This window comes from Diabrotica undecimpunctata, chromosome 3 (assembly GCF_040954645.1).
Source record: "Diabrotica undecimpunctata isolate CICGRU chromosome 3, icDiaUnde3, whole genome shotgun sequence".
Taxonomy (NCBI): domain Eukaryota; kingdom Metazoa; phylum Arthropoda; class Insecta; order Coleoptera; family Chrysomelidae; genus Diabrotica; species Diabrotica undecimpunctata.
In genome coordinates, this window is record NC_092805.1 from 67,440,015 (window position 1) to 67,467,254 (window position 27,240).

Sequence of the window (27,240 nt, forward strand, 5' to 3'; positions counted from 1 at the left end):
AAGAAGATAAAATATTCAGAAGTATGTAATATTGGTGAAGTGGTATATTCTTGTTAGTTAAATTAAGTATTCTTTCCTTTTTTGTGCACTACTACCCATTTTTACACAAAAATATCTATTTTAGCAATTAAATATTTATTTTAGGATAACCTATCCACCTAACTTAAAAATATTTTTTAGTAAGATTTTAAAATACAATAAATATATATATTTGAAATGCTAATTAAATTAATAACAAAGGATACGGTACAAGCATAACACCACCCTCCAGTAAGAAATTCCTTATAACATCGCAGTCCAAAAATCCATTGAAAATCTTGATCTCCCCATGCAAATATTCACTTGCCAAAGCAGTCATATCATTAATGCTAAACATTTCACCATTATGAGTATAATTTTTCAATTTTGCTGTATTATATAAATTTTCGATGATATCTCTGGTCGGATTTCCAATACACATAGCAAGGGCTACTAGACCACACTCAGGTCCACTTTGTAAAAATACTTTCAACTGCTTATATTTAACTTTAATGGGATTTAATAAGTCAAACATTTGAAAAGTTTTGCACATTTTATATAGTTCAGGGTACGGTTTGGCCCAATCAAAATCCATACTATAAACGTAATTTCAACAATTTACTTATTTGGTCGGAATGTATAATAATATATTCCTTGTTCATTATCTATGGGGCAGTCTAGTTCAGTAATATATATTCTTTATCTATGGTCTAGTCTAACACATAACCAAAGAATAAAAATAAATATAAATAGGGATGATCCATGATAAACCTAATATATGTTGACGTTGACACGTTGACAGCAGTCATTCTAGTCATTCATCAGGACTTCCGTCAACCTACATGAATACACATGTGTATTCATTGTACCATGACTATGTACCAACTATACTTAAACTCCATTCGCTTAGCTCGGACAAATTTTGACAGATTCATTGTCGGAAACCTACAACACAACAATTCCTACTTCTCAGTATTAATAGCTCAAGTATCCTGCTATTACAGACTTCTTTCTTTAAAAAAAGAAGAATTATTCTAAATAGTCGAAGTGTATACTAAACCCATCAAATTTTGGGTAGTATATATTTAAAAAATATATATTTAGTTGTTATAATTTAACATAACTATTTATTATATGGTGCAGATAAATAATATTGATTGTCGGTAATTCGCAAAGTTCTATTTTTTTTTACTATTTAGTTTGTTTACTATTAATATTGGCTATGAGAACGGGTGCTTGGTTGTATAGTAATTTCCAGCCACTTTTAGTCTGTCAAAAAGTAACTAACTTCGCAAAAAAATAATTACTAAATTCACTAGACAGTTCGGACTGGGATTAGCGAACCGAGTTTAACAACAAATTCACGAACAACAAATAAAACGAATCGCACAGAATGGATATTCGGAAGCGAAAGTCCTTATTTATTCTCTAAAATATTTAAAAAATCAACATTTCCAACTTCTTATGGGAGAAATACATGTAAAGCAGATTCGTTTGGACGCCAGTCGCCAGAATAATTTTTATTTATTTACTGAACAGCATTCGTTCCGTGGTTCTGACTAAAACATGGCGGAACGTCTGCGCGTACTTAATTTTCTATGGAGAGTGGGCATTCTGATTGTTTCTTATTCTGTGCTTGTCTAAAATCTCACAGCTGATGAAAAGTTCTATTTGACATTTGCGGCTATATTCTGGTTGCCTTCTTATTAATTATGTCCGGATCATAGTACATGTCCAGGTCCAGATTGTCTCTTGGTATAAACGTGAAAGTTTATTTAATTTTTATATTTGATTTGTTGGCATCTATTTCTGGCAAATTTTGACAAGATCAAAAAATTAAAGCATAATACCAAAATAATACATTAATACAAAATTTAATTCTTACATGATTTGTGTGCAAGTGCAGTATGATTTTGAAGGTATGTACAATTTTTGTTCCAAAATTAGGACTCTTTATTTCTTTTTGTTTTTTTTTTTGTTAAAAGCTTTTGATTTGGAAGCAAAACAATAAAGTTTTGATGTTTTCCTAATTATTTAATGCATAGGTAACTGATGTAATTTAGATGAATATATTTCTCGTTTTTTTTATCTATTAAGGTACCTGTCTTTTATGGAACTACTCTCGAGAGTAACATCACAGTCGAATAACTGTTTGAGAGCAGTACAATCAAGTAGATCATTTTCAATTGACAGAGTTCAAATTTAACATACCAAATATTGTTTGGTAAAGTGATAATGAATTTTGTCAAAAAAGTGTAGGATAAACATATTTTCTCCTTGCAGTCAGAGGTAACGATGAACCAATATATTGCCATATATTCTTTTCTAAATTAGGCACTTACTGTAAGGAATAAATTTGCAGGCTTTCTCATTACTGTTTTTGCCAAGATTTTCTTTAATGATCTGTGGTATATTTCTCAATATATATGTATATATATATATATATATATATATATATATATATATATATATATATATATACATATATATATATATATATATATATATATATATATATATATATATATATATATATATATATATATATATATATATATATATTTTCTCCCAGCATATGAAGTGAGCCACATATCAAAAGAAACTGCAGTTGAAGTGAGGTCCAGTATATGGACCTCACTTAGTCAATCAATGTAAGACTTTTTCGTAGACATGTAGGGATAGCAAAAACTGTTTTTTTACAAAAAAAGTGGGACCTCATTTTGTATGGTCCACATCAATTTTTAGTTCAAAGATTTTCCGCATAGAGGCGCTGACTTTGGCATATATTTTCTAACCATGTATATTCTATGCCCTGTTGAATAACTTACGATACACATTCATAGTGAGGATCATACAACTGGTAACATCTGTTCAACCCATCTTTAAAACAGTGGATCGTCGCATAAATTCAAATAGTACAAAAATGTATAATGCTTAATCCTTTTTGAGAGCATAGGCACAAAATTTCGGTCGAATTCTTTTCGAATTGTGAGAAAACTAATAGATATTTTTAAAAAATTTAAACGCAGAATAAAAGACTAAATTATTGCCGAGGGCAGAAAGTCCCTTATAATTAACAAAAAGTTTCTTTTGAATGATATATTTAAAATAAAAAATCAGACTACAATTTTTTTCACCTCTGTGATTTATTAAAATAAATATTATAGAAGTTCTCAGAGACTTTCGATTATAGATAATACAGTAATATTTCATTCTGCGTGTCTGTAAGTCTGCAAATAATTCGAGCGAAATTTTGCATCTATTTAAAATAATATACATTTTTGTAATCAGTATTTCAAAAGCTTTTAAATAAGGTGTCACATGATGTACTTTCCTATTTAAAAAAATCAAAGTTATGCCTGTCGCCTGAAAAGATATCGCATAAAGTTCGAAATATTGACGCTATAATATACTATGATTATTTTAAAAATCGACCTTTCCGAGCGTTTTTCTTATGTTCTAAAAATAAATAAGTTATATACAGCATAGTGTTAGCAAATAAATACACGTTTTTTTGTTTGATAATTTTGTCATTGAGGGCCAAAAGTAATTCTATATTTTTAGACATTTCTTCTGTAAATAATACAGGAACTCCCCCTCCTCGTTTTCCCTTTATCACTATTCTCTTGAAAGCTTTCATGAGAAAGCTTTCACTCTCACTGATACAACTATCAAATTATGTAGAGGTTTGATTGTTGATATTAGTTGTGTAGCAATTTACTGTCATTCTTTGTAGTTCACCTACTCTTCGTTTGTTGTACATAACAAATTTCCTGAAGTATTCTAAATGGTTTTTCGTTACTTTGATCCTGTTGTAATATGTTTCGGAATTTTTTTCCTTCAATATTCAGATATGATTTTAGTAATGTGAGATCTTCAGCTAGAGGGATAAGTGATTGATTGTTCCATTTTTTTGCTGTAGATCTTTATTCGCAAGACTAGTGATCTCATACTGCCATTCACTTGAAATTAGTTCTTTCAAAACTTTTAATTTTTTTATTATTTCACTTTCTGTGCTATAACTTTTAAGTTGTATACTATAAGATACATCAACGCATTCTTTTAATTGTGTGCCCATGTTAGCAGCTAGTGATGGCGCTCCATAACTTTCAGTATCAGTATCATATTTAGTTATTATTTTGGTACATTTTATTATAGTATCAAAATTAATCGGATCTAGTGCACCAAGCAAATTTTTTACATTTATTTTCTTCTTTATTTCGATTAGAAGAGATGCCAGTTGCCTCATTTTTCTCGATGCATAGGAACTGTTTATCTCGGTGACTTTTTAAATAACGTTCTGTAACAGCACAAATTAAATTATCGGTTTTATCTGTGAAAGATATCATATCTGATCTCATTTTTGGAAATACTTCTTTCCTCAAAATATCACTTTTGGAATACAGTGTAGTCCGTTTAGTACGACTTAGCATATAACAACTAACCGCTTTTAGCAACGTAAATAAGGCATAATGTTTGGTTTTAATCTAAGCCAACATGAAAAGACATGCGTTTATTACGACTCCGCTTATAACGACCGACCGCTTTTAACGACGGAATTTTAAACAATATTGTCCGGTTACGACAACCCATTAAAAAAATCGTAGATAAGAAGCTGTCTCCGCCCCGCGCACCTTCTTTACCACAACGTCGCTGACTGGAATGCGACTGTTTATTATTCGACAGTAATTCGCAGACGATTATTAGTGATTACGCATACAAAAATGGCTTCTAGAAAACGAAAATGTTTCTCCATTGAAGAAAAAAGTATAATAATACAACGTTTAGAAGCTGGCGAGTCAAATATAACGATTGCAAAGAAATTCGGTGTAAATCATTCCACAATATCGACAATTAAGAAAAATAAACACAAGATAGAATCTTTATTCAATGCGAATGTTTTAAAACCGAAACGTGTGAGGGTGTCGTCTCAAAAACAAGTTGACTGTGCACTTTTAGAATGGTTTAAACTGCAACGTAATCGAGGAATACCTGTAAATGGGCCTATGCTTCAACAAAAGGCAAATTTTTTTGCTAAAGAGCTAAACATTTTTAATTTTGATTGTTCGGCAAGTTGGATTAACCGTTTCAAGAATAGACACAATATTGTCGGCGGAAAAATTACTGGAGAGTCTTTGTCAGTTGAGCAGAACGATGTGAACGAATGGCTAACCAAAGTTTGGCCTAAGTTGCGCGAAAAATTTAGTGACGACGAAATATTTAATGCAGATGAAACTGGATTATTCTATAAACTAACGCCAGATAAAACATTAAAATTTAGAGGGGAAAAATGCTCGGGAGGAAAACTTTCGAAAGACAGAATAACTGTGATGGTTGCAGCTAACATGAGTGGTACGATAAAAAAGAAGTTGTTAATTATCGGCAAATCAAAGAACCCAAGATGTTTTAAAAATGTACAATCTCTGCCGGTATATTATGAGAGCAATCGCAAGGCCTGGATGACATCTGATATCTTTATCAAATGGGTACGCGATTGGGACCGTGAACTGACTAAAAATAAGAAAAAAATCCTGCTTCTGGTTGACAATTGTCCAGCTCATCCCTCAGTCAGTGACTTGAAAAGCATAACTCTTACTTTCCTGCCTCCTAACACAACATCTGTGTTGCAACCTATGGACCAAGGAATAATTCGAGCATTAAAATCAAACTTTCGTAAAAATCTGGTTCTAAAAATTGTCGTCAGTCTTGATGCAAATGAAGACACGAGTGCCAAGTTTCCGAAGATCACAATACTGGATGCCATTCTAATGATTTATGATGCCTGGAACAAGCTTACGACAGCGACGATTTCCAACTGTTATAAACATGCTGGATTTGTTCGAGATAGTCCCAGTGTCCCAGTGGCTGCCGACAACGACGATGATGATCAGGTTCCGCTGTCTCTCTGGGCGAGAGCTCTGAATAAAAGACTACCTATAGCAAATGAAGAACTTGAACAATATTCTGCTGTTGATGATGATCTCGCAACGTGTGAGGAGCCTACTGACGAAAATATTCTACAAAATATTATCGTCAACAGCCAAGATAGCGACGATAATACAGATGACTGCCTGGAAGAAAATTGTACGTTTCCGAGTGTAAATGAAGCTCTCAAAGCTGCAGAAGTGTTGAATGTGTTTGTGCATTCTAATTTTAATGACGACAATATGAAAAGTCTTATGTCTCGTTTGCATAATGCAGTTCGTACTTGTTTTTATAAAAATCAAAAACAGTCAAAGATTACAGACTTTTTCTACTAGGTATTTCACTTTTAGTTATACATATTTATATATGTACGTATTATATGTGTATAGATATGTAGGTACATACATATGTATTTTGCAAAGTTTATGTGAAACTATTTTTTCATTTCTTTTTATTCCTATTAGAAATAAATATTTTGATTTGAATGTCTTTTTTTCTGTAATGTATCATGTAAACATTAATATGTAAATATTATGTCGTAAAAAACAAAAATCAAAATTGCCATCTCTTTAGAACGACTTCCGGTTAGTACGACGCAATGACACAGGTCCCTTGGACGTCGTTATAACCGGATTCTACTGTATGTCGAAAATAAAAATTGTCCTTCTGTTTGAGCATTAATTCTTTCTGTGGTGTCTGTTATATTATGAGGGCATTTCTTAACACGTTTATAACGAAATTTTCTTGTATAAAAACCTTTACAAAATTTGCAAAGTAAATAGGATGATATTGTTGCTGGTTCTAGTTCTCCCAATAAAGGTTTTCGCACAGGGACAACACGATCATTGGTACAACTTTTTAGAAATTTTCTCTTGCTTCTGAGTTTATTAAAAAGTATTTTTCTTTTTTTACTACCAACTGAACATGACAAAATTTCTTGAACTTCAATCTGGACTGCTGTATCGCAAAAATATCAATAGTCTTTTTATTCCATAACCTTTTCTTTTTTGATCTCATTACCTAAAAAAATGGTAAACAGAAAATGTTTTTGATGAATCATAAACATTAAGCATTTTAGAAACTTTTAAAATATTTATGCAAAAAGTTAATTATATTGTACAGGGTGAGTCAAATTAGATGCAACATATGGGGATTTCGTAAACGGTAGGAGATAGGGCGAAGGTTAAACTGGGGCAAAGTTGCGTAATCAAAAGCGCAATAATTTGACACTAAAAAATCAAGGATATCTTAAGCCGTTTTGCAAAAATTCACAAAAAACCAAAATTATGCGATTTGGTTTTTATTTATTTTTGGAGTTATTAACAGACTAAGAATAAAATTAATAACACTTTTTCATTGTCGCTTTTAATGCTCTATTAAACCGTTATAAAAAATTTTATATCCGACGTTTCGTCTTTTTGGAACCATCATCAACTTCATTTTTTCTAATAGTACTAAATTCAGTTTTCTGCAGATTTGATATTATCTTTTTATTAGAAATTCAACGATATATAAAACTTTATTGGTAGACAACGTTTCGACGCCATTACACTTTATGGCTATAAGGACTTTCTTTATAGTAGACCTTATTTAGTGAAAAAAAGTTTATATAAAAATAGGTTGTATAATGCCTTTTTTCTGAGATACAGGACTATACAGAACTAATTTTTTAGTTTATATATATATATATATATATATATATATATATATATATATATATATATATAATATATTAATGTGATATTAAAAGTCAGAGATGCGCCAAGCAATTAATTAGCTAATTAATTAATTAATTAAACTTATTTAAATGATGCAATTAAGATTTTATCACACTATTTAATTCTCTTATCTTAGGGTTATATTCGTGCTTTAATATCTATGCTTTACATATGATAGGTAAGGTCTGAGGAATACCAGAATAATAAACGTATATGATACAAAATTATATATTGAAATAAAATTTACATTCAAATATCTTAAACAAAAAATATCTCATACAATGATTATCAAAATTTTGTTCTACGTACGTGAACCTTCAAAAATTAATGTTATATACTATATAAATTAAAATTTCAAATCAAAATTGTTGTTCTATATCTCCTGATAAATATTTCTATCTTTTCTGAAGCAATTAAAAAAAAAACTTTGTTGATAACGAAAAAACTGACGAATGGTAAAAAAAAATATCTCTCTGAAGATGAGTTGTCCAGATCCTTCTTCCTGGTAGCCTACACTATCTATTCTTCGCAGTTTCCTAGGTAATCCGCAATCTTACAACAAATTATTGCGAGCCTCTCGTCTTCAATGATCTCCTTCAGATGCATGTATCGTTCAAAAGACGCTAGCCTCTTCTCCTCTCGATAAACTGAATCTCTCGTTCCGGCCTGAACAGTGACTCTTGGAATATATAAGTAGAAAAGTATGACTTACAATATTTTACTGGATCAGCTTCCGTCAGGATACACTTAGTCCACGAAAACTCACAAACATTCACTTCTAATGCTTACTATCACTTGGGAACCGCCAAAGAAACACGACTGTTTCCTTGCACCCTTGGAAAACAACTGATTATCTTTTTCCCTCTAAAATCTAGCTAAACTCTCTTTCCTACATAAATCTCCCACTTTTTCCACTCTTTGCCAATCAAAGTTCGTCATACGTATTCCCATCTACAATTTAGATAACAAACAAACAATTTTACCTACAATTATAAATTTCCTAAAAACTATTAACATGCTAATCGGTTCGACAAATTCTTAAAAACTAACGGAGAATTATACATTTTAAATATTTAGATTCTATTGTCTTATTCACCGTATCGGCGTACAAGTCTATTTGGAAAATCCACTTTCATTGTTCCATTATTTCACTTAAGCTACCTCACGTCACTCGAATATATATTTTACAAAGAAAATAATTTATGCATATCTTAAAATTTGTTTACTACAGGTAATCCAAAGATAATGGACTTTCATTTCTTCGGAATATCTTTTATAGTTTATCAGTTGAAATATATTAAGAGCAAACCAATATTATTTTCAATTTTACATAGCATAACAATATAATTTTCAATTTTACATAGCATAACAATATATATATATATATATATATATATATATATATATATATATATATATATATATATATATATATATATATCTACGGCATAAAGTGGACTCCGTCCATGTTAAAATTCAGGTTCAAGTGAGCTCCGTGGTCAACTAGACACCGATATACGGAACTCACTTGACCATTCCATAATATTGGCTCTGTCGATTCGTCAACATGTATAGTTTCATAATTTTTAAAAATTTTGTGGAGCTCTTAAGTACCCCTGTATCATGAATGTATATTGCTTAGTTCACGTGTATATCTTATAGGGGTCGTTCAGATCTTTTTCACTGTATATTGGAACCATAGGTATATCGGTTTAAGTAAGCTCTGATAGTTTGGCAACTCTGCCATTAAGCTGTATCATTGTTTAAATAGGACTAGTTAGCCAACGCAATGTATAAATTTGTTTGATTCTAATTGAGACAGTCACTAGATGTCACCACTCTTTCTGTCTCAATAGATTTTAATATACCATTGTTTGTTTGATATACATTATACTAGATGGTGCTATGTGAAAAAGTTAAGGACTAAACTAAACGTCCATTTTTGATCCACTGAATTAAATTCACCAGCGTTGCAATATTTCACTGACCTAGTAGCAACAGGTTTACTTACAAAAAACAGACCATGAATCACAACGTGTTCATTTAAAATAGAGTTATTACTATCAACTAGTAAATATCGTGTCAACTAAAATTGTACATAAACGTACTGTGGCTTCTAAATCTTCCTATATCTAAATAAGTTTAAAGAATTTAAATATTTTATTTTATTTGGAAGTGTATTACAAAAATTTGGTCCGAGGTAAGTAAAACATTTTAATTATATGTGTTTAAAACATAAAAAAACATTGTATGAGAAATGAACAAATTAGTTATTCAGAAATAAATTTAACCGGATAATACATACATTCGATAATATTTGAAAAAACTGATTTTAAATTAAAATAATGTTACTTCCATAATAAATAAATGGTTTTTTACAGATGGCCGGAAATATTTGTTGTTATTACAAATGTGGTTTATCACCATACAAAATTCATTGATTAAGAATGTTCAGATTTCCGACAAAAATCCTTCGGCTTGCCTAAGATGGATATTACACTCTGGTAAGTAAATAGAAACTTTTTTTATATTCTTTTATTTTACACCGTTTCCGTTACGCAATTAAATTGAAAAAATGTTTATTTTTTTTTCATTCATCATTTTTTATTATCGCCAGGGTGCACGCGTCATATTCGAGATGCATTAATTTGAATTTTACGTTTTCGTTGGTATTATAATTATGATATAATAAACTTCGGAAAAACAAATTAGTGAGTAAATATCAAGTTGATAAACAAAAACAAAGTATTAGATATTTAAATATGTATTTATTTAGCTATCTTTAGTTATTGTATTGAAAAGTAGAAATAAGTTCATCTTTATCGGAGAACTAATTTATACAAAGGTCCATCTGGGAAAAAATTATTGGTTTCACGTAAAAATTTTATACAGATGTTTAAAGGTTCTAAAAGGTATATGAGTGTTAGTTAATAATAAATCTGTGAAGATATACAGGTAATTTTGGCTATAAACGTTTTTTATCCAGTTTAGAGAAAAATAGTTAAAATAAAAATTGTAGATTCAAAAAGTTCTTCCATTTGTGAGTTTCTCAATTAAAATATATAAAGAATTCACCAAAATAGTTGCAAAAAACCCTTGATTTTGCAGAAATTTATAAATTTTAATAACTTTGTTTTTGCATAATGGTATGTAATGTAACTAATAAAAATAGTGACTATACGTTTATCGTAGAAAGCGATTATGTAAACAACTTTTTGTTGAGCTATCCCAGTTTAAAAAAAATTTATGTTTTACGTGCCACAAAAGCCAAGATATTGCAAATTTTGCAATCGCGCTTCATTTTGAAAAAGTTCAAATCTAAAAAAAAAACCGAGCTCAAATGGTTCTCCATTCTACTTTTTCGAAGCGGTATTTACGATACGAATACCATCATTTTAACGGGTTATAAATTTTTACTTATTTACCGCATATGCCATATGTAAGTTGGAACGCACAATTCAGATCTTCATTTAGTGTCCCTTCAATTTTCAGCTCTTACTGTTGATAGACAATGGAAGTATGATTTTAATAATAAAATGCTTTGGTTTTAAATATAAAATGCTCTCTTGCCTAGTAATGGTCATAGAAGATTCTGTTTTGTTTTTAGAAAGTGTGTTTTTCACCAGTTTTTCATAAGCCTCTAAATAAGTTTGTGGCGTAAACGATATCAACGTTATTATAAATGTTTATAAACAGATTAAATAACCTATAAACTATTTGCTCTGATTGATATTTAGCGCACTTTAATAACTTATTCATTTCCATAATTTCAAGGAGCTATGTTACATGTCTTTGCGCAAAAAAGAGTTATTATAATTTATAAATAACTGCAAAAATAAGGTTTTCTTTTGCAACTATTTCGGTTAATAGTTTTATGTATTTTAATTTGGATACTCTCAAAAATTACGTAACTTTTTATGATCTACAACTCTAAAAAAGCTGAAAAAATCTTAAACAGATATTTAAAGTCTCTAAAAGGTATATGAGGGGTAGCTGATGACAATTATGTGAAGACTACAGCCAATTTTGCTTTGCTTTTTTATTAAACAATCGTAAAAAGTGAAAAAAGTTTATGCGCATAAAACGTTACTTATTCATGTTAGAGATATATGATTAAAATAAAAGTTATAGATCATAAAATGTTCTCTAATATTGAGATTTTTATAATTAAAATACATAAAGAATTGACCGAGATAATTTAAAAACCCTTATTTTTAAAGTAAAATTTATAAATGTTAATATAAATATAAATAAAATAAATATAAATAACTTTCTTTTTTGTATAACGATATGTAATACAACTATTTAAAATTATGGCAGTTAATGAGTTTTTAAAGTGTGCTAAATATCATACAGAACGACCATACAGTTTAAGAGTTATTCAATTTGTTTATCCAGGAGATCGATTATTTAAACAACTGTACTTGTCCAAACAGTCACTCTAGGGTTATTTTGTAAATAGAAATCGATTTTTATGGCTTTGTTTTAAATTATTAAAAACAAACATCAAGATTATATTAAATTTGTTTTTAAAAATCAGTTTGAAGAATAACAAATTTTGAGCATATAAAAATTTCTAATAACTTTGACTTTTTTATGTGATACACTTGTATCTAGGCTCAATATAAAGCTAATAAAAAAAACATTTAAAAAAAAACCAAAACCTTCTATTGCCCAGAGGAAATCAAATAGCATTTTTTTTTCTTGTTTAAGAAATTGCAAATATTTTCATTGTTTATTAACATTAAGAGCTGAAAATTAAACACATTGTAAAAGAATATCTAAATTTTATAATTCGATTTATAAATGGCATACACAGTGAAGAAGTAAATTAGTTTTGAAACATTAAAATAATGGTACTCGTAAAATATCGCCACAGAAAAATGCAAGGGAGATCTGTCCGCTGCAATATCTCAGCTTGTTTCTTGTTATTGGTTATGTAAATTTCTGTTTTTTTTTAATTGTGCTTTTACACCAGCTTTTCATTGAGCCTACGTACAGCCGTATGACATGAAAAATATCAGAAGTAGTATAAATGTTTAGAAGCTAAAAAGCACTTTTTCAAACTGTTTTTTTAATAAAATGTTGAAGTTTACAAATAAAGCTTCAAATAATCGAATCAAAAAACGTCAAATAACTGTCAAAGCTTAAACACCCTTTTTAAAGTTCCTCACGGATTTTAAAGATTTAAACAGTGTTAAACAGATAAAGTAATTCATCGACGAGTTAACAATACGAAGCGAAGTTCTTTAATCACAATGTGATAAGAAAACGAGTATCAAATTTGGTTTTATATTTCAATAGTCGAATTTAATTGCGGCTATATTGGTGTAATTAAAGAAAACCAGTGAAAATCCCAAGAAATAGGTGAGATCCTTTTTTCTTTCTTTCCAGTTTTGGAGAGGGTCTATTAGGTACTCACATTTAGGTATTGTGTTACGGTCTGGGTAACCAGGACTACACATCTGAACATTTGTAATCCCTGACAAGGGAACTTCGAAGTGTAATCTTCTCTGTTAATTAACCATGAAAATACATCCTTTAAAATATTTTTATTCTCTGACAGACTATAGTGTTTTCTTTGTAAGCTTACGGGTCGTTCCGTGGGGTCCGATTGCAAAGTCTCCAGTTGACCAGATCATACACTTATTGCAGCTAATGCTCCTCCCTCTTCTTCATTTTCAGCTAACTCTAAGGAGTCCTTAATCCTAAATCCTTAACTTCATCAAAAGAATTTCTATCTTCGGAAATTGAGTCCATCTCCGTTAACTACATACCCATCCTGGCTGCCATTATGGATTTATCCATCCCTCGTCGTACTAATTCAAAGCCCATGTTGGCGGTAGGACAAAAAAGGGGACACTTCAATGACAGTCCTCCTGATACTCCTACCATTCTATCTTCATCCGTTATTCTTGCTCTATTAAGCTTTTTTCCTCCTTCGGCATTTTAGATGCCACCCAAACCAGCCAAAAAATGTCCAAATCTAATCTTTGATTGGATTACTCGATGAAACCTTATTATATTTCCGCTATAGAAATGATTTACAAAGATAATCCGTAATACATACAAAAGAACTCTTTTGTATGTATCACCCCACTACAAGAAGCTTAAAAATCCTCCAACATAGATGGTATTCAAAAGGACTCATTGCAGCTCTACATAGGTACAAGGAAAAGATCACTAAAAAACCGTATCACTAGAATCTTAAAAAAGTTAAAAGAACAGCCTACCTCCGACTTACAAAAGTATATATAAGTGCATCCTCTGATAAATCTTCTGATGTCAAATCTAATTACAGCATACATGATGAATATAATTTCTCTCTTTCTCTCGTATTTATTCATTTTTTCTGCTCTCTGTATATTTTTACTTTATCTTTTGCCAAATTTAGACACGATATTTAATTAAGTAAGAAAACTTTATGTACTTCAAATACTAGCCCAAGTCCAGTGTGGAAAAAAAATGTTAATAAAAAATAACCTTAAAATATCCAATCTCTTTTTTAATCGAAAGGTTATCCTTGACAATTAAGAGACAGTCAAGATTCTGGCAGAAAATTTAAAATAAAAGTTTTGCAACAAATCTGGACCTAACCATATATACTCTTTTCTTCCTTCGCCCTTTCATTATTCATCCTCAGTTTCACAAGATACCAATTATCCGAACTCTCGTATAAACTATTTCGAACTAAAAGCTGCACTCAAATCCTATAAAAACACAAAAATTAGGGTTTTCTAGAATGATCTTGAAAAATTTACATTAGGGCACCAACGACCCTCTAAATGAAGCCAGTAAATTTACCACTGACATACCGCTGACAATCGTTAATGAAAGATCTTGCCCTAATCTATACTAAGATAAAAGAAAGATCATTACAAAAAACAAACGAACACAAACGAGTTATGTCATGAAGACAAATCGTTTTCGGAATCCATATTCCACCATCAGTGTCTAGGTGTACATTATTTGAGCCACTAAATATCTGGGTAAAAACCCGTTAAAAGTTATAGGTTACAATTTAGTTTACATTATTTAGTCTTATATATTAGGATGTTAAAGTTACCAGTGGATATGATAATTCCACTCTCATTTATAAAAAAAACTGTTTCACAAATCCAAGGCAATAAAACTAACCTTCATCCTATGAATTTAGTCATCCTTTATTCTTCTATCCTAACTATTTCTCCTATCATCTTCAACAACACAGTTATCTCTGACAGTCAATTCATTTCCGACACACTCGCTAATGGGGTTGAAGACAGATTCAATAAAAGTAATATGGCTTTTACTCCCAGTTTTTTAACGCGCTCAATCTTTCTCCACCATCTCGTCAACTCCACACGATGTCACGTTTATAAACGCCTTGTTTACCCTAAATAAACTAATATTTACCTTGTTTTCATGTACAAAATCTGCTGATGATCCCGATGATATCCCTTATATAGTTTTAAAAAATCTCTCTAATACATCTCTCTCCAAACTTCTCGAAATTTTTATAACCTTATTTAGAACACACAAAAATTCCCAGATGTTTGGCGCAATTCTATAATCATTCCAATTAAAAAATTTGACCAAACATCTATAACTCCAATATCTTTCTTCTGATTTCTCTTACTTGTATTACCTGCAAACTTCTTGAAACAATGATCAATGAAATACTCACTTGGTTCGTTAAACAGTATAATATTATTCCCGACGCTCAATCCGGCTTCCGACGTAATCGGTCTACTATTGATAACTTTTTTATTTTTCAAACACACATTTCTTAAGCAATCTATAATTAACAAGATGCCGTAGCAACTGTACTTAACGTTGAAGGGGCATTTTATTCAATCTCCAGAAAAGCAATCATTGACAAAATCTCCCACTATAATTTAAATGGTAATATTTTCTCATTTGTAAAAAAATATCTAATTGAAAGAATCTTTAAAGTCCTTGCCAAGGGTAAACTTTTTAATCTCTTCCTCAAAATTAGGGTGTCCCTTTAGAATCTGCATTAAGTTTAACTGTATTCATTCTGCCATCAACGAAATCTGCCTCTTATCAAATATGTTCAATACGCTGATGACCTAATCATTTACTGCCATGTTAAATCTGTCCCAACCTCATATAAACTTATACAAAGCCAAATTAATAAAATTTTCCATAGGGATTTCCACTCCCTTCCACTTCCCTTCAAAAAATCAAATCTCTGAACTTAAAATCAATTGTTTTAAAAGGTTGAACATTTTTAAAACCCTCAGTCATCTTCAATGGGGTGCCAATAAAACTACTTCTAGGTCTGAGCGCTTTTCGCTTTAGTCCTATTGAGAGTGTATACCGTAAATCTAATGAACTTTCTCCTACCGAAGACGATAATCACTTCTACTTTCGTATGCTGCATCTACATTCGCAAATCCATTTAATCCCGTTCATTCCCTAATTGCCACAATGCCGTCTTCTTCCACTAACAATAACCAACACCTTATCATAAAACCTATACCTCAATTAATTTGTCCACTACTTAAAAATATTGACCTTTTTCTGACTAGTTTATTTCCTCTACCTTTACTTCCCCTCTGGGCTAAAGATATCTCTTCAATATATACCTCACTCACTATTTTTAACAAACTTGAATCTTCTAACCTTCTTATAAAGAAAGCATTTTTAGAATTTAATTCTCTATACAGATGCTTCTAAAACTACCACTGGTATTGGTTGTGCAGTAACCACTAAACATGAACTTGTAAGATCATCTCGGTTACCCTTAATATGCAACGTTTGCACAGGTGAACTATATAGTATTGTGTTGGCTTTTAAATGCATCTCACATCAAAACAGACATATTGCCATTTGTTCAGATTATCTTTCATATATCCATTTAGTCAATACAATTTTCACTGAGCACCTATTAGTTCAAAACATTCATGACATATACCAAAATCTCTCTGCTTACGATGTAACAGTCTCTCTCATATGGCTGCCTTCTCACACCGGAATTACTGGTAATAAAACAGCAGATCATTTTGCCAAAGAAGCTACCAACCATGGGGTGACTGAAGTCACTCCAATTCAACTAGCTAACGAATCTCGAAATTCGTTTTTAAAAAGTCGGTAGAGGATACTTGACAAAACTTAGAGCAAAAGAGCAAAACAACTTTTCATAAACTTCAATCTTTTATTGGTCATCTCTCCCTAGACTTCATAACTAGAAGAGAAGCATCGACTATTACAACTACGAATCAACCATACCAAACTTACCAACTGCAAACAATTCACCAACCTGTATAAAGCACTGGATTTGAAACCTACTCTAAGAAACTAGAGAATTGTCTACCTCTTCCTCAACTGTAAATTGTATATGTTGATTATGATACTTGAAAATGTTGACTATTTCAATAATTTTGTGTTTAGGAAGTGCCAAAACTAAATCATCTACATATCTTTAAAAAAAGGAATGAACAAAGTGCAATTGTTGATACAATCACTGATAACATCATCCTTGATATAGCTACTTAGAATGGGTGAAAGACTAGATCCCATACCCATACCCATACTACCAAAAAAATTACAAATATGTTGGCATAACTGCCAAGTTATTTATATTTTGAATACAGAACTTAAATTGTTTTTTTACTTTATTGTGCAGAAAATTGCCTTTTTTTTTCAGTTGTGTTAATAATAATATTGTTGTAGGTAATGCTGCATTGGAAAGTCTGGAGCTACCCGATTTAAAAAAAAATTTCTATGCAGTAAGCATTTTGACCAAAACTATCTAAATGCAAACCAAAAAAATATAGTGAGGTAGAAGAGGAAGGTTTGTTAATGCACCACGCGTTTTTCATACGTTTTCGATAGCAAAACAACCATCCACGGTGCCAATAGTGTTTCGCACTACAAACATTGCTTATTTTAGTTCATGAAAACAATGTTACAATCAATTTTTATCACTTATTGTATCTCTATCACTTTGTAATTTAAAATTATTTCATTAATAAACAGCTCATTCATTTAAACTTCTCATTCATGTAAACAGAAATACAAAACTGGTGTTTATATTATAAAATACATAAATAAATAAAATAAAGGATACTATTTATTAAAGTGTTGTTAATTATTATTCCTTTTATCCCAACACATAGATTAATTTGTCCCTAAATATGTGTTGCCTCTTGTTGTGGCATATCGATGTGTTTATTTGTTTCAAAACCATTATCAAAAAACCATACCCATAAATTTACTATATTTTCAAACGTCATTTTAAAGGTTAAAAGATTGAAAATTTAATTTTCTTAAAACATACATAAAACCATTGTTTAAAAAGATTTTCTTTTTTAAACAATGATAAAACTTAAATCTTGACTAAAAAATAAACCTCCACATGAGTGTTCTAAGACGATAGCAATCGAGTGTATTTCAATTAAATATTTAATCCTTTTCTAGCAAATCATATAACCAAAATAAATATCTGATAAACTAATAAAAATTAAAAAAAAGTCAGCATTTACCTACTTTATTTAAATAGATTACTAACCGATTTAGATTTAGCAAGTCTCAAAGTATAAAAACAATTTGAAATATTCTCTCGAAATAGTCAAGTTATCTTTCACTAGACGCATACAACGATAATAACAATAAGCATTTTATTAAAGTCTTATATTTTCTTCACAATCTGGCATCCGTGTACAGGTTTGCCTTAGTCATGAGACAGGTAAAAATATACTCGAATAGAATCCTGCCGAGAATTAAGTTTCTGTTAATAGTTTTTTAAATTTATGACTAGAGGCCGCCATATGACGGCAGAGTAAAAGTCAAACGTTTGTTCCATAAGGATTGTCTAACTAGTCCTATTTAAACAATGGCTGTATACTTCTTATTTTTGTTATCGTTCATACGCATTACAGTGTGTAACAGATATGTATACTATTAACTACCTGTTTTTGGTAGGTATGTGCTTTGCTAAAAATAGCTTTATAGATACAAAAGGATTTCGTTACCAAATTGGATTTTTTTCATATGCGGAAATTTCCTAATGTATTTTGTTAACGTGAGTATGTCTTCATACGTTTTATTTAAGAATTCGATAAATAAGAACTTTTTTTATTTCATCCAATGTTTTATGATATCTTGTATACAGATTTTTATTATTTTATTTCTGGTTTTATCTGTGTACTACATATAATTCTGGATAGAAGTTTATCTCAAAACAAATATTTAAGTGCTTAAATAGATATTTTTGTGTAAAAATGGATAGTAGTGCACAAAAAAGGGAAGAATGCTTAATTTATCTAACAAGAATTATACCACTTCGCCCATATTACATATTTCTGAATGTTTTATCTTCTATTTAGGGGTAATATGTAGTCAATAATAAGTGTAGCTAGTGTCAAATTTGCAATGATCTTTATAAGTAATAGCTTACTGACTGTACTTTACATGTTGAGTTCAAATAAATAAACCTTGTCCCTTCAGAAAAGAGCGATTTGAATGGAAAAGTCAACTAAGAAAGTGTAATGAATCTTTTATCACCCCAGATTCACACAGGTTAACCGGTGTTTGCAGGCAAGAGTCCTCCTGGCAGATTTAAGGAAGATAACTACCATAAGGAAGTTCCTTTTGAGGGTTCAGATGGCGAGAAGCAGCTTATTTTTTTTGTATATTTTGCAGATGTGTTGATCTAGCCAGTTTTTCCTCGATTCTAGTCATAAAATGGGTTGTTATTCGTGGAGTGGATGTTACGAATCTAGACTTTGTTACTTTTGTTCTCTAGCTACTTATCTTCGGATATTAGGTGGATTGATAACTACGATTTTGTAGAGCTTATGTATGGATAAGAGTCTTAATATCCGCTGAATTTGGCTGACTAATTTATAGCTAAATCTACGTGTCAAGTATGTATTGATGTCACCCATACAAGCAAGGTATATTCGGCAGCAGAAGCATAGGGTTCAAGCGTCTACGTTTTAAGAGTGGAATGATGTGCTTTCCATTTTTAGCTGACAAGTTCGCGAAGAATACTATTTTTCTGGTTCTAGTTTGCCATTTAGTTTTAAACAAAGTTCTGTAAATTACAAAGTGTGTTTAATGACTTCATGACACTATTGGTTCAGGTATATGTTTAAATTTGTGAAAGTGTCTCTGTTAGGGACATTGAAGGAGCACACCTGACTTTTTCCAGGGTTTGGCTTAAAATTGATTTATAATCTATTTTTATTGTGTTTAAGGTATGATTTAGATTTTTCTCCACTTCAGCAACAAAAGTTTTTGGTTGTGCAACAATAGATGTATCGTCTACATAATAAAAGTCCTAGTATTTACTGGTATGGGTTGTGTAAATGTTATACAGTGTAGGTGCCATTACGGTACCCCAAAGGAGACCGTTCTTCTACGTTCTCCATCTTCATCTTTTCTTACCATTGAGTGATACGGAAAATCTTCTAATGTTCTATTACCTAAGGGGATATCACATAGATTTTGGAGAAATGTCCTTTAATTTAAGGTGTCGTAAGCAGAATTTAGATTGACAAATACCACTCCTCATGTCTGATATTTTTTATATCCGTCTTCGCTGTGTTGGGCAACATTTAGTATGTGACGAACATGATCTACCCTGTCATATATAGCCACTTTTATCTTTAAATTTAAGTTTTTCTTCTATTATCGGTTTATATTAAGGATCATATGCAGAAGTATTGTGTATAGCTGAAAAAATAGATAGATATATTGGCCGATAGCTTTTGTGGTCGTTGGGGTTTTTGTCAGGTTTAAGCAAGGCAACAACTTTGTCTTTGCTTTGCTTGTCTACAGACTTTGGATATTAGCCATTGTTATATTTTTTTGTCCAAATTTTATAATTAGTTTTGTGTTTAGATCCTCAGTCAGGAGCCGTAATATTGTTCATAATATACGTGGATAGTGGATCCAAACTCAACATCGTTGAAAGGTTTCCTCAGCTGACTGGTTTTGTCCTCTCTCATTTTAAGTTTTTCTTTGCTTCTTTGCCGGCATTTATTATGTTTATTTCGTTATTTTCAGCGATCAGCTTAATACCAAATACCCTAGGTTTGGCCCTCTATTTGCCCTCCTGCAGTAGAAATACGTCACATTTGTGTTAAGCGTATATGTCTGATAAGCTTAAGTAAAGTAGAGTGTGTTTATCTGTAGATATGTCCTTAATATTTATAGACATAAGTAGAATAGTTGGTCCTAAAAAGGACCGATTTGACAAAAATCATATTGAACGGGTGATTGAAGAATTAACCGATTAAATAATTATTCATTATCCAGAGTAATAGTATGCTCGATTGCGGTGGTCTTATTGTAACTTTAAATTTCGTAAAGGCTTCTACTTTGAACTCCATAAAAATTTAAATTTTACATACTGTTACTTTTAGACGATATTTCGAGTCAGATTTGTTTAGTAATAACTGTACTTAATATAGTCTCTTTGTGAAAAGTAAATGAGCTTGTAATATCGGTTTAGAACTCATATATGGATAATAAGGAAATAAACAGGTTAAAATGTGACAACAAATTGCTATATAACAGTACGAGACAATATTCATATGCTGTGGCAAAATCATCATATTTGGGTTTCATATTTCAATCATCATATTTACATTGATATTTATGTGGCAATCAGCTGTAAAAGTCATTGCCTTTTTCCTGTCGTATCATATTTTAGCATATCATATTTTGAGTGAAATTGATCCTAAATTCGTCTAATAATATTAAGTTTTTAAAACAGCTGTGTTTTTATGCTCATTCGTTCACCTTTTGTAAACCAGTCTGTGTAAATATAAGGGATTTATATAATCTTTTCATTTCGTAATCTTTTCGTTTCATAATTATAGTTCTCTTGCTTTTATTTTCTATGGTAATACATATACATACCCAATTTAAAAGGGAGAAAACCAGCGAGTTCTAAATTGAACATAAACATTATTCTCTCTTTCCCCCTATATGTTATATAAAGATCATCGTCATCGTATAGTCAGAACGCAACAAGATTCTATTGCCTTTTTGAAAATACAGCCACGTAAATGACGTTTTAAAATTCATGTCAATATTTCTGAATGGCCTTTTCTAGGATAATTTTTTTCAAGCCTAGTTCGTTTGATTATATGTAATTGATTTGATAGTCCACAACAGATAAGTATTGATTGTAGGTAGGATAGCAGGTGTTGATAAATATGATGGGTCGGTAGATAGTCTCATTATTCCTAAATCTGACCAGATGTTACCTCCCTCTTCATTTGTGGAAGTCTTAAGGGCATTTTTTCTCTTGGGGCATCCTCCCAATTTAACTTGGCAATGCAGTTATTATAGAGTCTTTGGATAAAGCCAGCGCAACTTTAGCATTGAGATTTAGTTTCTTGTACGACGTTGCTATCTTTATATATGTGTTTGATATTGGGATTAGTTCTGTTCGGTATTGGTTAGTACTCAGACCTCTGTAAGTCGGAAAATACCTCTGATGGCTTTTCTAGCAATCCTGGTCTAATTAATACGTTCTCGTCACGTCTCCACACATTAGCACTGGTTTGATCACTATTTAATATATCCCGATTTTAGGGATTCGAATTAGACTTCTGGATTTAAAAGAGGGTTATATATACATATACATCAGTTAGCTACCAGAATATTTCCTTTTATTTCATATGTAACAACGTTACCTACGATATCTAAGACGCTGCAATCTTTCAAAATTATATGGCTTTATTGTTCCGTTATGCCCTACTCTAGATCCTCTCTTTTGTATGTTAAAGAACATTTATTTAATTTTCTCATTAGTGACTATTAGACCGCTTTTTTTGCTGCTACTAGCATTATTTTATAGCATTCTATTATTTAATTTATGGATTAAATCCGGATAGCAAATAGATATTCTTCACTTTCTCAGAGAAATACAAAATCCTATTAAATTGTCAAAACCTTCCTTGCATATTCTACTCACTTATGAAGAGCAGCAGCAATATCAGTACCATAATAATGCGTATAGTTCTGGACTGGCTAATTGTTGGATAATGAGAAGCATGGGTGTAGCAGTTTTAATGTTTTCGGGACTGCTACCTGGTATCGGGGAGCAGAATTATCATTACCGAGTTAATGCATATAGGAACTATTGCCTGAACTTTATTTTTATTAAACAACACTATATTCCCTAGTAAAATAATCATGAATTTACAGTAAGAAAAATTTTTGAACGTTGGTTATGAAAACATCATGTACATACCACCGGGTTCACTATGTCGATATCCAGCAAAATCCTTGTAATAATGATACGGGAAACCAAAGATGAAAATATGCTCCAAGAAACTCTGTGTTATAAAACAGTCGAATAAAATACAGATTCTCGATTCTAATAGTCAAAAAATTAATGAACAGCTTACTAAAATAGAAATAACGCCTATTTAAGATATACCCCATTAACGGCCCAAGGGACAAAGCACTCCTAGCATATGCTAATGATATAGATCTCATAACTCTAATAAAAAACTCTCCCGTCCACAAACTTCAATAAAGTGAAGAGAGCACGAAAAATGTTTCACATAAAATCAACGAAATGAAAACCAAATACAAGCGAATCAACAAAAGAGACCAATTCAATAAATCTAGATAAAATATTAAAGTTAACAAATACAATTTTGAAAATATGGAACACTTTAAATATCTTAGATAAATAATCGTGGTTAATAATAATGCCACTAAAGAATCACAGAGCACAATTCAAACTTTAGACCTATTTTAATACATAGATGCGAATCATGGACAAAATAGGAAAGAACTACGAATATATGAAAGAAAAATAATAAAAAAAATGTTTTAACCTCATTATCATATCGCTTACCAATCCGTATAGAATAAGAACATATACTGAATAAAGAAAGCTCTTATACCGATATTGTTCAGGAAAATAAATCGCTTAAGGTAGATCGGACACACGCATAGACGTCAAGATGTCAAACTTGTAAAACTGGTATGGAAGGAAGTTAGCACAGAAGAATGCCACTTGGGCGTCTCAGTACGCAATGGAGAGAAAACTTCCAATCATATCTCAAAAAATTAACATTTCGTTTGATTACAGATTCGTGGAAAATCGATCAACTTGGAGAAAAGTTAGCGAAGATTCACCCAATGTTGTAGCGCTACGTAACGATGATGATAAAGAGAAAGGAGAAAAGTGACAAAAAGCAACAAAAATGGACTAATGGAGCAAAGCTGCTTCAAAATCTTGACTGGATGGGATTGAAATGAAAGTATAAGAAATACAATGGATGATTGATGGATTCGAGAAACTTGAGACTTATGAAAGGCACTCTGCCGAAACATCTGTAGTGATAAGATATAATTAATTTTGAGGAAATTTTGAAAACAAAGTTTTCAGTGTTTTATTGTTAAATAAAAATTGTCCAAATATTTGGACCAACCCAATGCAGCGATAGTTCGTGGAGAATTAAAATGAACCACGAGCTGGATGAACTAATCCAGAGCGCAGATATTGTCAGATTTGTAAAGTCACAAAGACTAAACTGGCTTGGTCACCTAGAAAGAATGCCAGATAATCGAGCTGTAAAAGTAGTCCAGAGATGGAAGCCCCAAGGAATCAGATCAAGAGGAAGGCCCCGTAAAAGATGGATAGACGACGTAGAGAGGGATCTTAAAACCATGAACATCAGTCAGTGGCGAAGGAAAGTATCCGACAGGGCAGAATGGAAGAACATTGTTAAGCAGGCCAAGACTCACAAAGGATTGTAGCGCCATCAGAAGAAGAAGAAGATTGTTAAATAAAATGGAATTACCATACGGCATTATATACACTATAATAACTAGACAACTTATATGATACGGACATACAAATCCCAAACTAAGTAAATCCCAAACTGATACACCCAAAGCTACAAACTATCGATGTTTATATGAAAGATGAAACCGTATGACACATGATCGTGCAATGTCGCGGTGTCTTCACAACTTTATAAATCTCGTTTAAAAGAATATTGACACCTACACATTATCACATAATTGTGAACGGTATATTACCTAAATATTAAGGCTGTTTTAGCAGTTCAAGCCAACTGCGATTTGAAATGGGCGTATCACTTACTTTTCTACACTGCTTACGCGAGACCATCTTTACTCAGTGCCGCCGGCCGACGGGTACTTTAATGACAACAAATACATTATTCTCCATTCAAATTAGTTTTAACACGAACTAACTGACCGTACGTTCATGAGATTTGACGTCACGAAGGCGATAACGATGAAACTAAGCCCAATGATGAGTAACACGTTTCACTATTAGATTTCAGTATTTTTTAGCAATTTTCTTTAAAGTTGGAACACGCTTTTCTCGATTATTACTGGACACAGAAAGGTGAAACAAAAATCAACGATTACAGAAAAAAAAACTCTTTCGAGTGATGGGCGTAAAAAGTTTGGTTATAATAGAACGTTAAACAGTATATTCCAATTTTTCAACAGAAGTTTCAAAAAAATAAAAAAAGTAAAACCATCAGTTTAAAGGCAACATAATTTCGAATAACATGTCAAAATTTCGAGACATTTTGTCAGTAAATAACAGAGAAAATACTGTCCCTAGGTTTTGATGCACCGATAAAACAGCCTTAAGAAGTTTTCATTTTAATCTAAGAATATGTTTTATAATTTACGGTAGATTTAATGTATTTAAAATTTTACAGGATCCGGTATCGTAATACGAAGTAAAATTTCACTACAAGGCCATGAAAACGTGTTAAATTTTATTTTCGATATTTTTTTATGAATATAATAAATAAAAATATAGTAAGCTTTATTTTCTTATTGAGCCGTATTTTATAAATACGGCACAATATAATGAAGACAATATTGAAGGTTGGCGAATGGCGATTACTTTTTTAAACTCTTATCTAACTTTTGCAACGTGAAATATTTGTTCAACACTGAGGTTGGTCCAATCTCTAATATTTCTCAGCTAGATTTTTTCTTTCTTTCCAAGACTTTTCTTCTTTCTATTATTCCTTGCATGATGACTCGTAGAAGTGACCATTATTTCCTCTTTTATGTCGACCTTCTCTAACGGCTTACCCTCTAATGTCAGATGTATGTTGTCAACAGACAACATACATTGATTTAATGTTGTTAATAATCAAATGACATTTATAACTTTTATTAAATTTTGATAATCGTTACGAATCAAATCTTCTAGTGACATTTACTCTTTTAAATTTTACTTCTCGTTTAATGTCTATATTTTGTTAGTTATTTTTAGAGTAAATATATGATGACTAATAACGAATTGATCAAGAGTAGTGAATCGATGTCAAGAGCCGCTATTCTATGAAGCTACCATTCACGACGTCATCTTGTGGTGCTAGTTCCGTGACGCTTACCTCAGCATTTTACTGTAGAGGGAAAAATATTAGATTTTTAACTGCTTCTTACCATAGTGTTAGAATACAAAAATAGTCATACTCTACTGTATTTTTCCATGGAGGATCTATTTATTAACTATGTGATTATACACTCGCGATCATAAAATCCGGGTCACCTTGAAAATTTCAAGTTTCTTGAATATTTTTTCATCTTGCAGTAATAACCTTTTTTTAGGCTAATGTATTTTTTATTTGTCATCAATGTTTGTCTGAAAGAAAGAAAACACGGGTTTTTTATTGTTTTTATTGAAAAAGCAGAAAACAAACCAAATTGACGAAACAGACATACGAAAGAAAAAATGAAAAATACAGAACGTGGTAAAATATCGGTGGAATTTCAATGACTAATATCGTGTATTGCCTCCCCTTGCTCTAATAACCTCTTGCAGACGACGGGCCATATTCTCAATTTTTCTCCGGATTACATGATGTGGTATGTTATTCCACTCTCTCACTAACAGATCCTTAGGCTCCTGTGCGTTGTTAGGAGGAGGTGTATGGGTTTGAATACGTATTTTCAAATCGTCCCAGAGATGTTTGATGTAATTCAGATCTGGAGATGTAGCTAGCCAGGGTAACCTCGTAATTCCAACCTTGTCCAAGTATTGCATACTGATCCTGGCAACCTGCGGTCGAACGTTGTCCTGCGTAAAAACTGCGTCTTCTCCAAGCCCTGTCATGGTAAGCATAACATGTTCTTCCGGAATCTCCGTAATGTACCTTCGTCCAGTTAGGGACCCATTTTCGATGAAGGGTAATTCTGTGTGGAAGTCGGAAGATATACCTCCCCAAGCCATGACCGAGCCTCCACCAAATGACATTCTTGGAGCAATGCAAGCTTGTGAAAATCGTTCACCGGTTCTCCTCCAAACTCTTACACGTCCATCGGATCCAGTTAGGCAGAAACGGGATTCATCTGAGAATAACACTTTGCTACAATCGTTAATTCCCCAATGCGCGTATTGTCGAGCAAAAGCTAGTCGTGCAACTCGAGGCACCCGGCGAAGTGGCGGTCCTCTAGTCATTACCTGAGAAGATAGTCAAGAAGAACGAAGTCTTCTTCTGACTGTTGCAACACTAAAATTGCAATTTCGTACTTCCTCTAGACGATTTTGATGCATAACCGCAGTTAAGGTCCGGTTTCGTAAAGCCTGAAACACAAG

General features: G+C 31.6%; 2 protein-coding genes across 5 annotated transcripts in view; one reads left to right on the top strand and one right to left on the bottom strand.

Annotated features, from left to right (window-relative positions):
* The window catches only part of LOC140436885 (actin maturation protease), a 31,014-nt gene extending 30,261 nt beyond the window's left edge, over window positions 1–753 (bottom strand). Inside the window, exon 1 of the mRNA XM_072526044.1 lies at window positions 246–753. Coding sequence (XP_072382145.1) covers window positions 246–613 — 368 coding nt within the window. The 5' untranslated portion in view covers window positions 614–753. The remainder of the gene's footprint in view (window positions 1–245) is intronic.
* Window positions 754–1,689: 936 nt separating this feature from the next.
* Window positions 1,690–27,240, top strand: part of Mgat1 (alpha-1,3-mannosyl-glycoprotein 2-beta-N-acetylglucosaminyltransferase) — a 261,795-nt gene continuing 236,244 nt past the window's right edge. Inside the window, exon 1 of one of the 4 annotated variants that reach the window (XM_072526042.1) lies at window positions 1,690–1,937. The gene's annotated coding sequence lies outside the window, so the exon portion shown is untranslated. Of the gene's footprint in view, window positions 1,938–2,163; window positions 2,308–27,240 lie in introns of those variants that run through there. The other 3 variants (XM_072526043.1, XM_072526040.1, XM_072526041.1) reach the window with 3 other exon arrangements.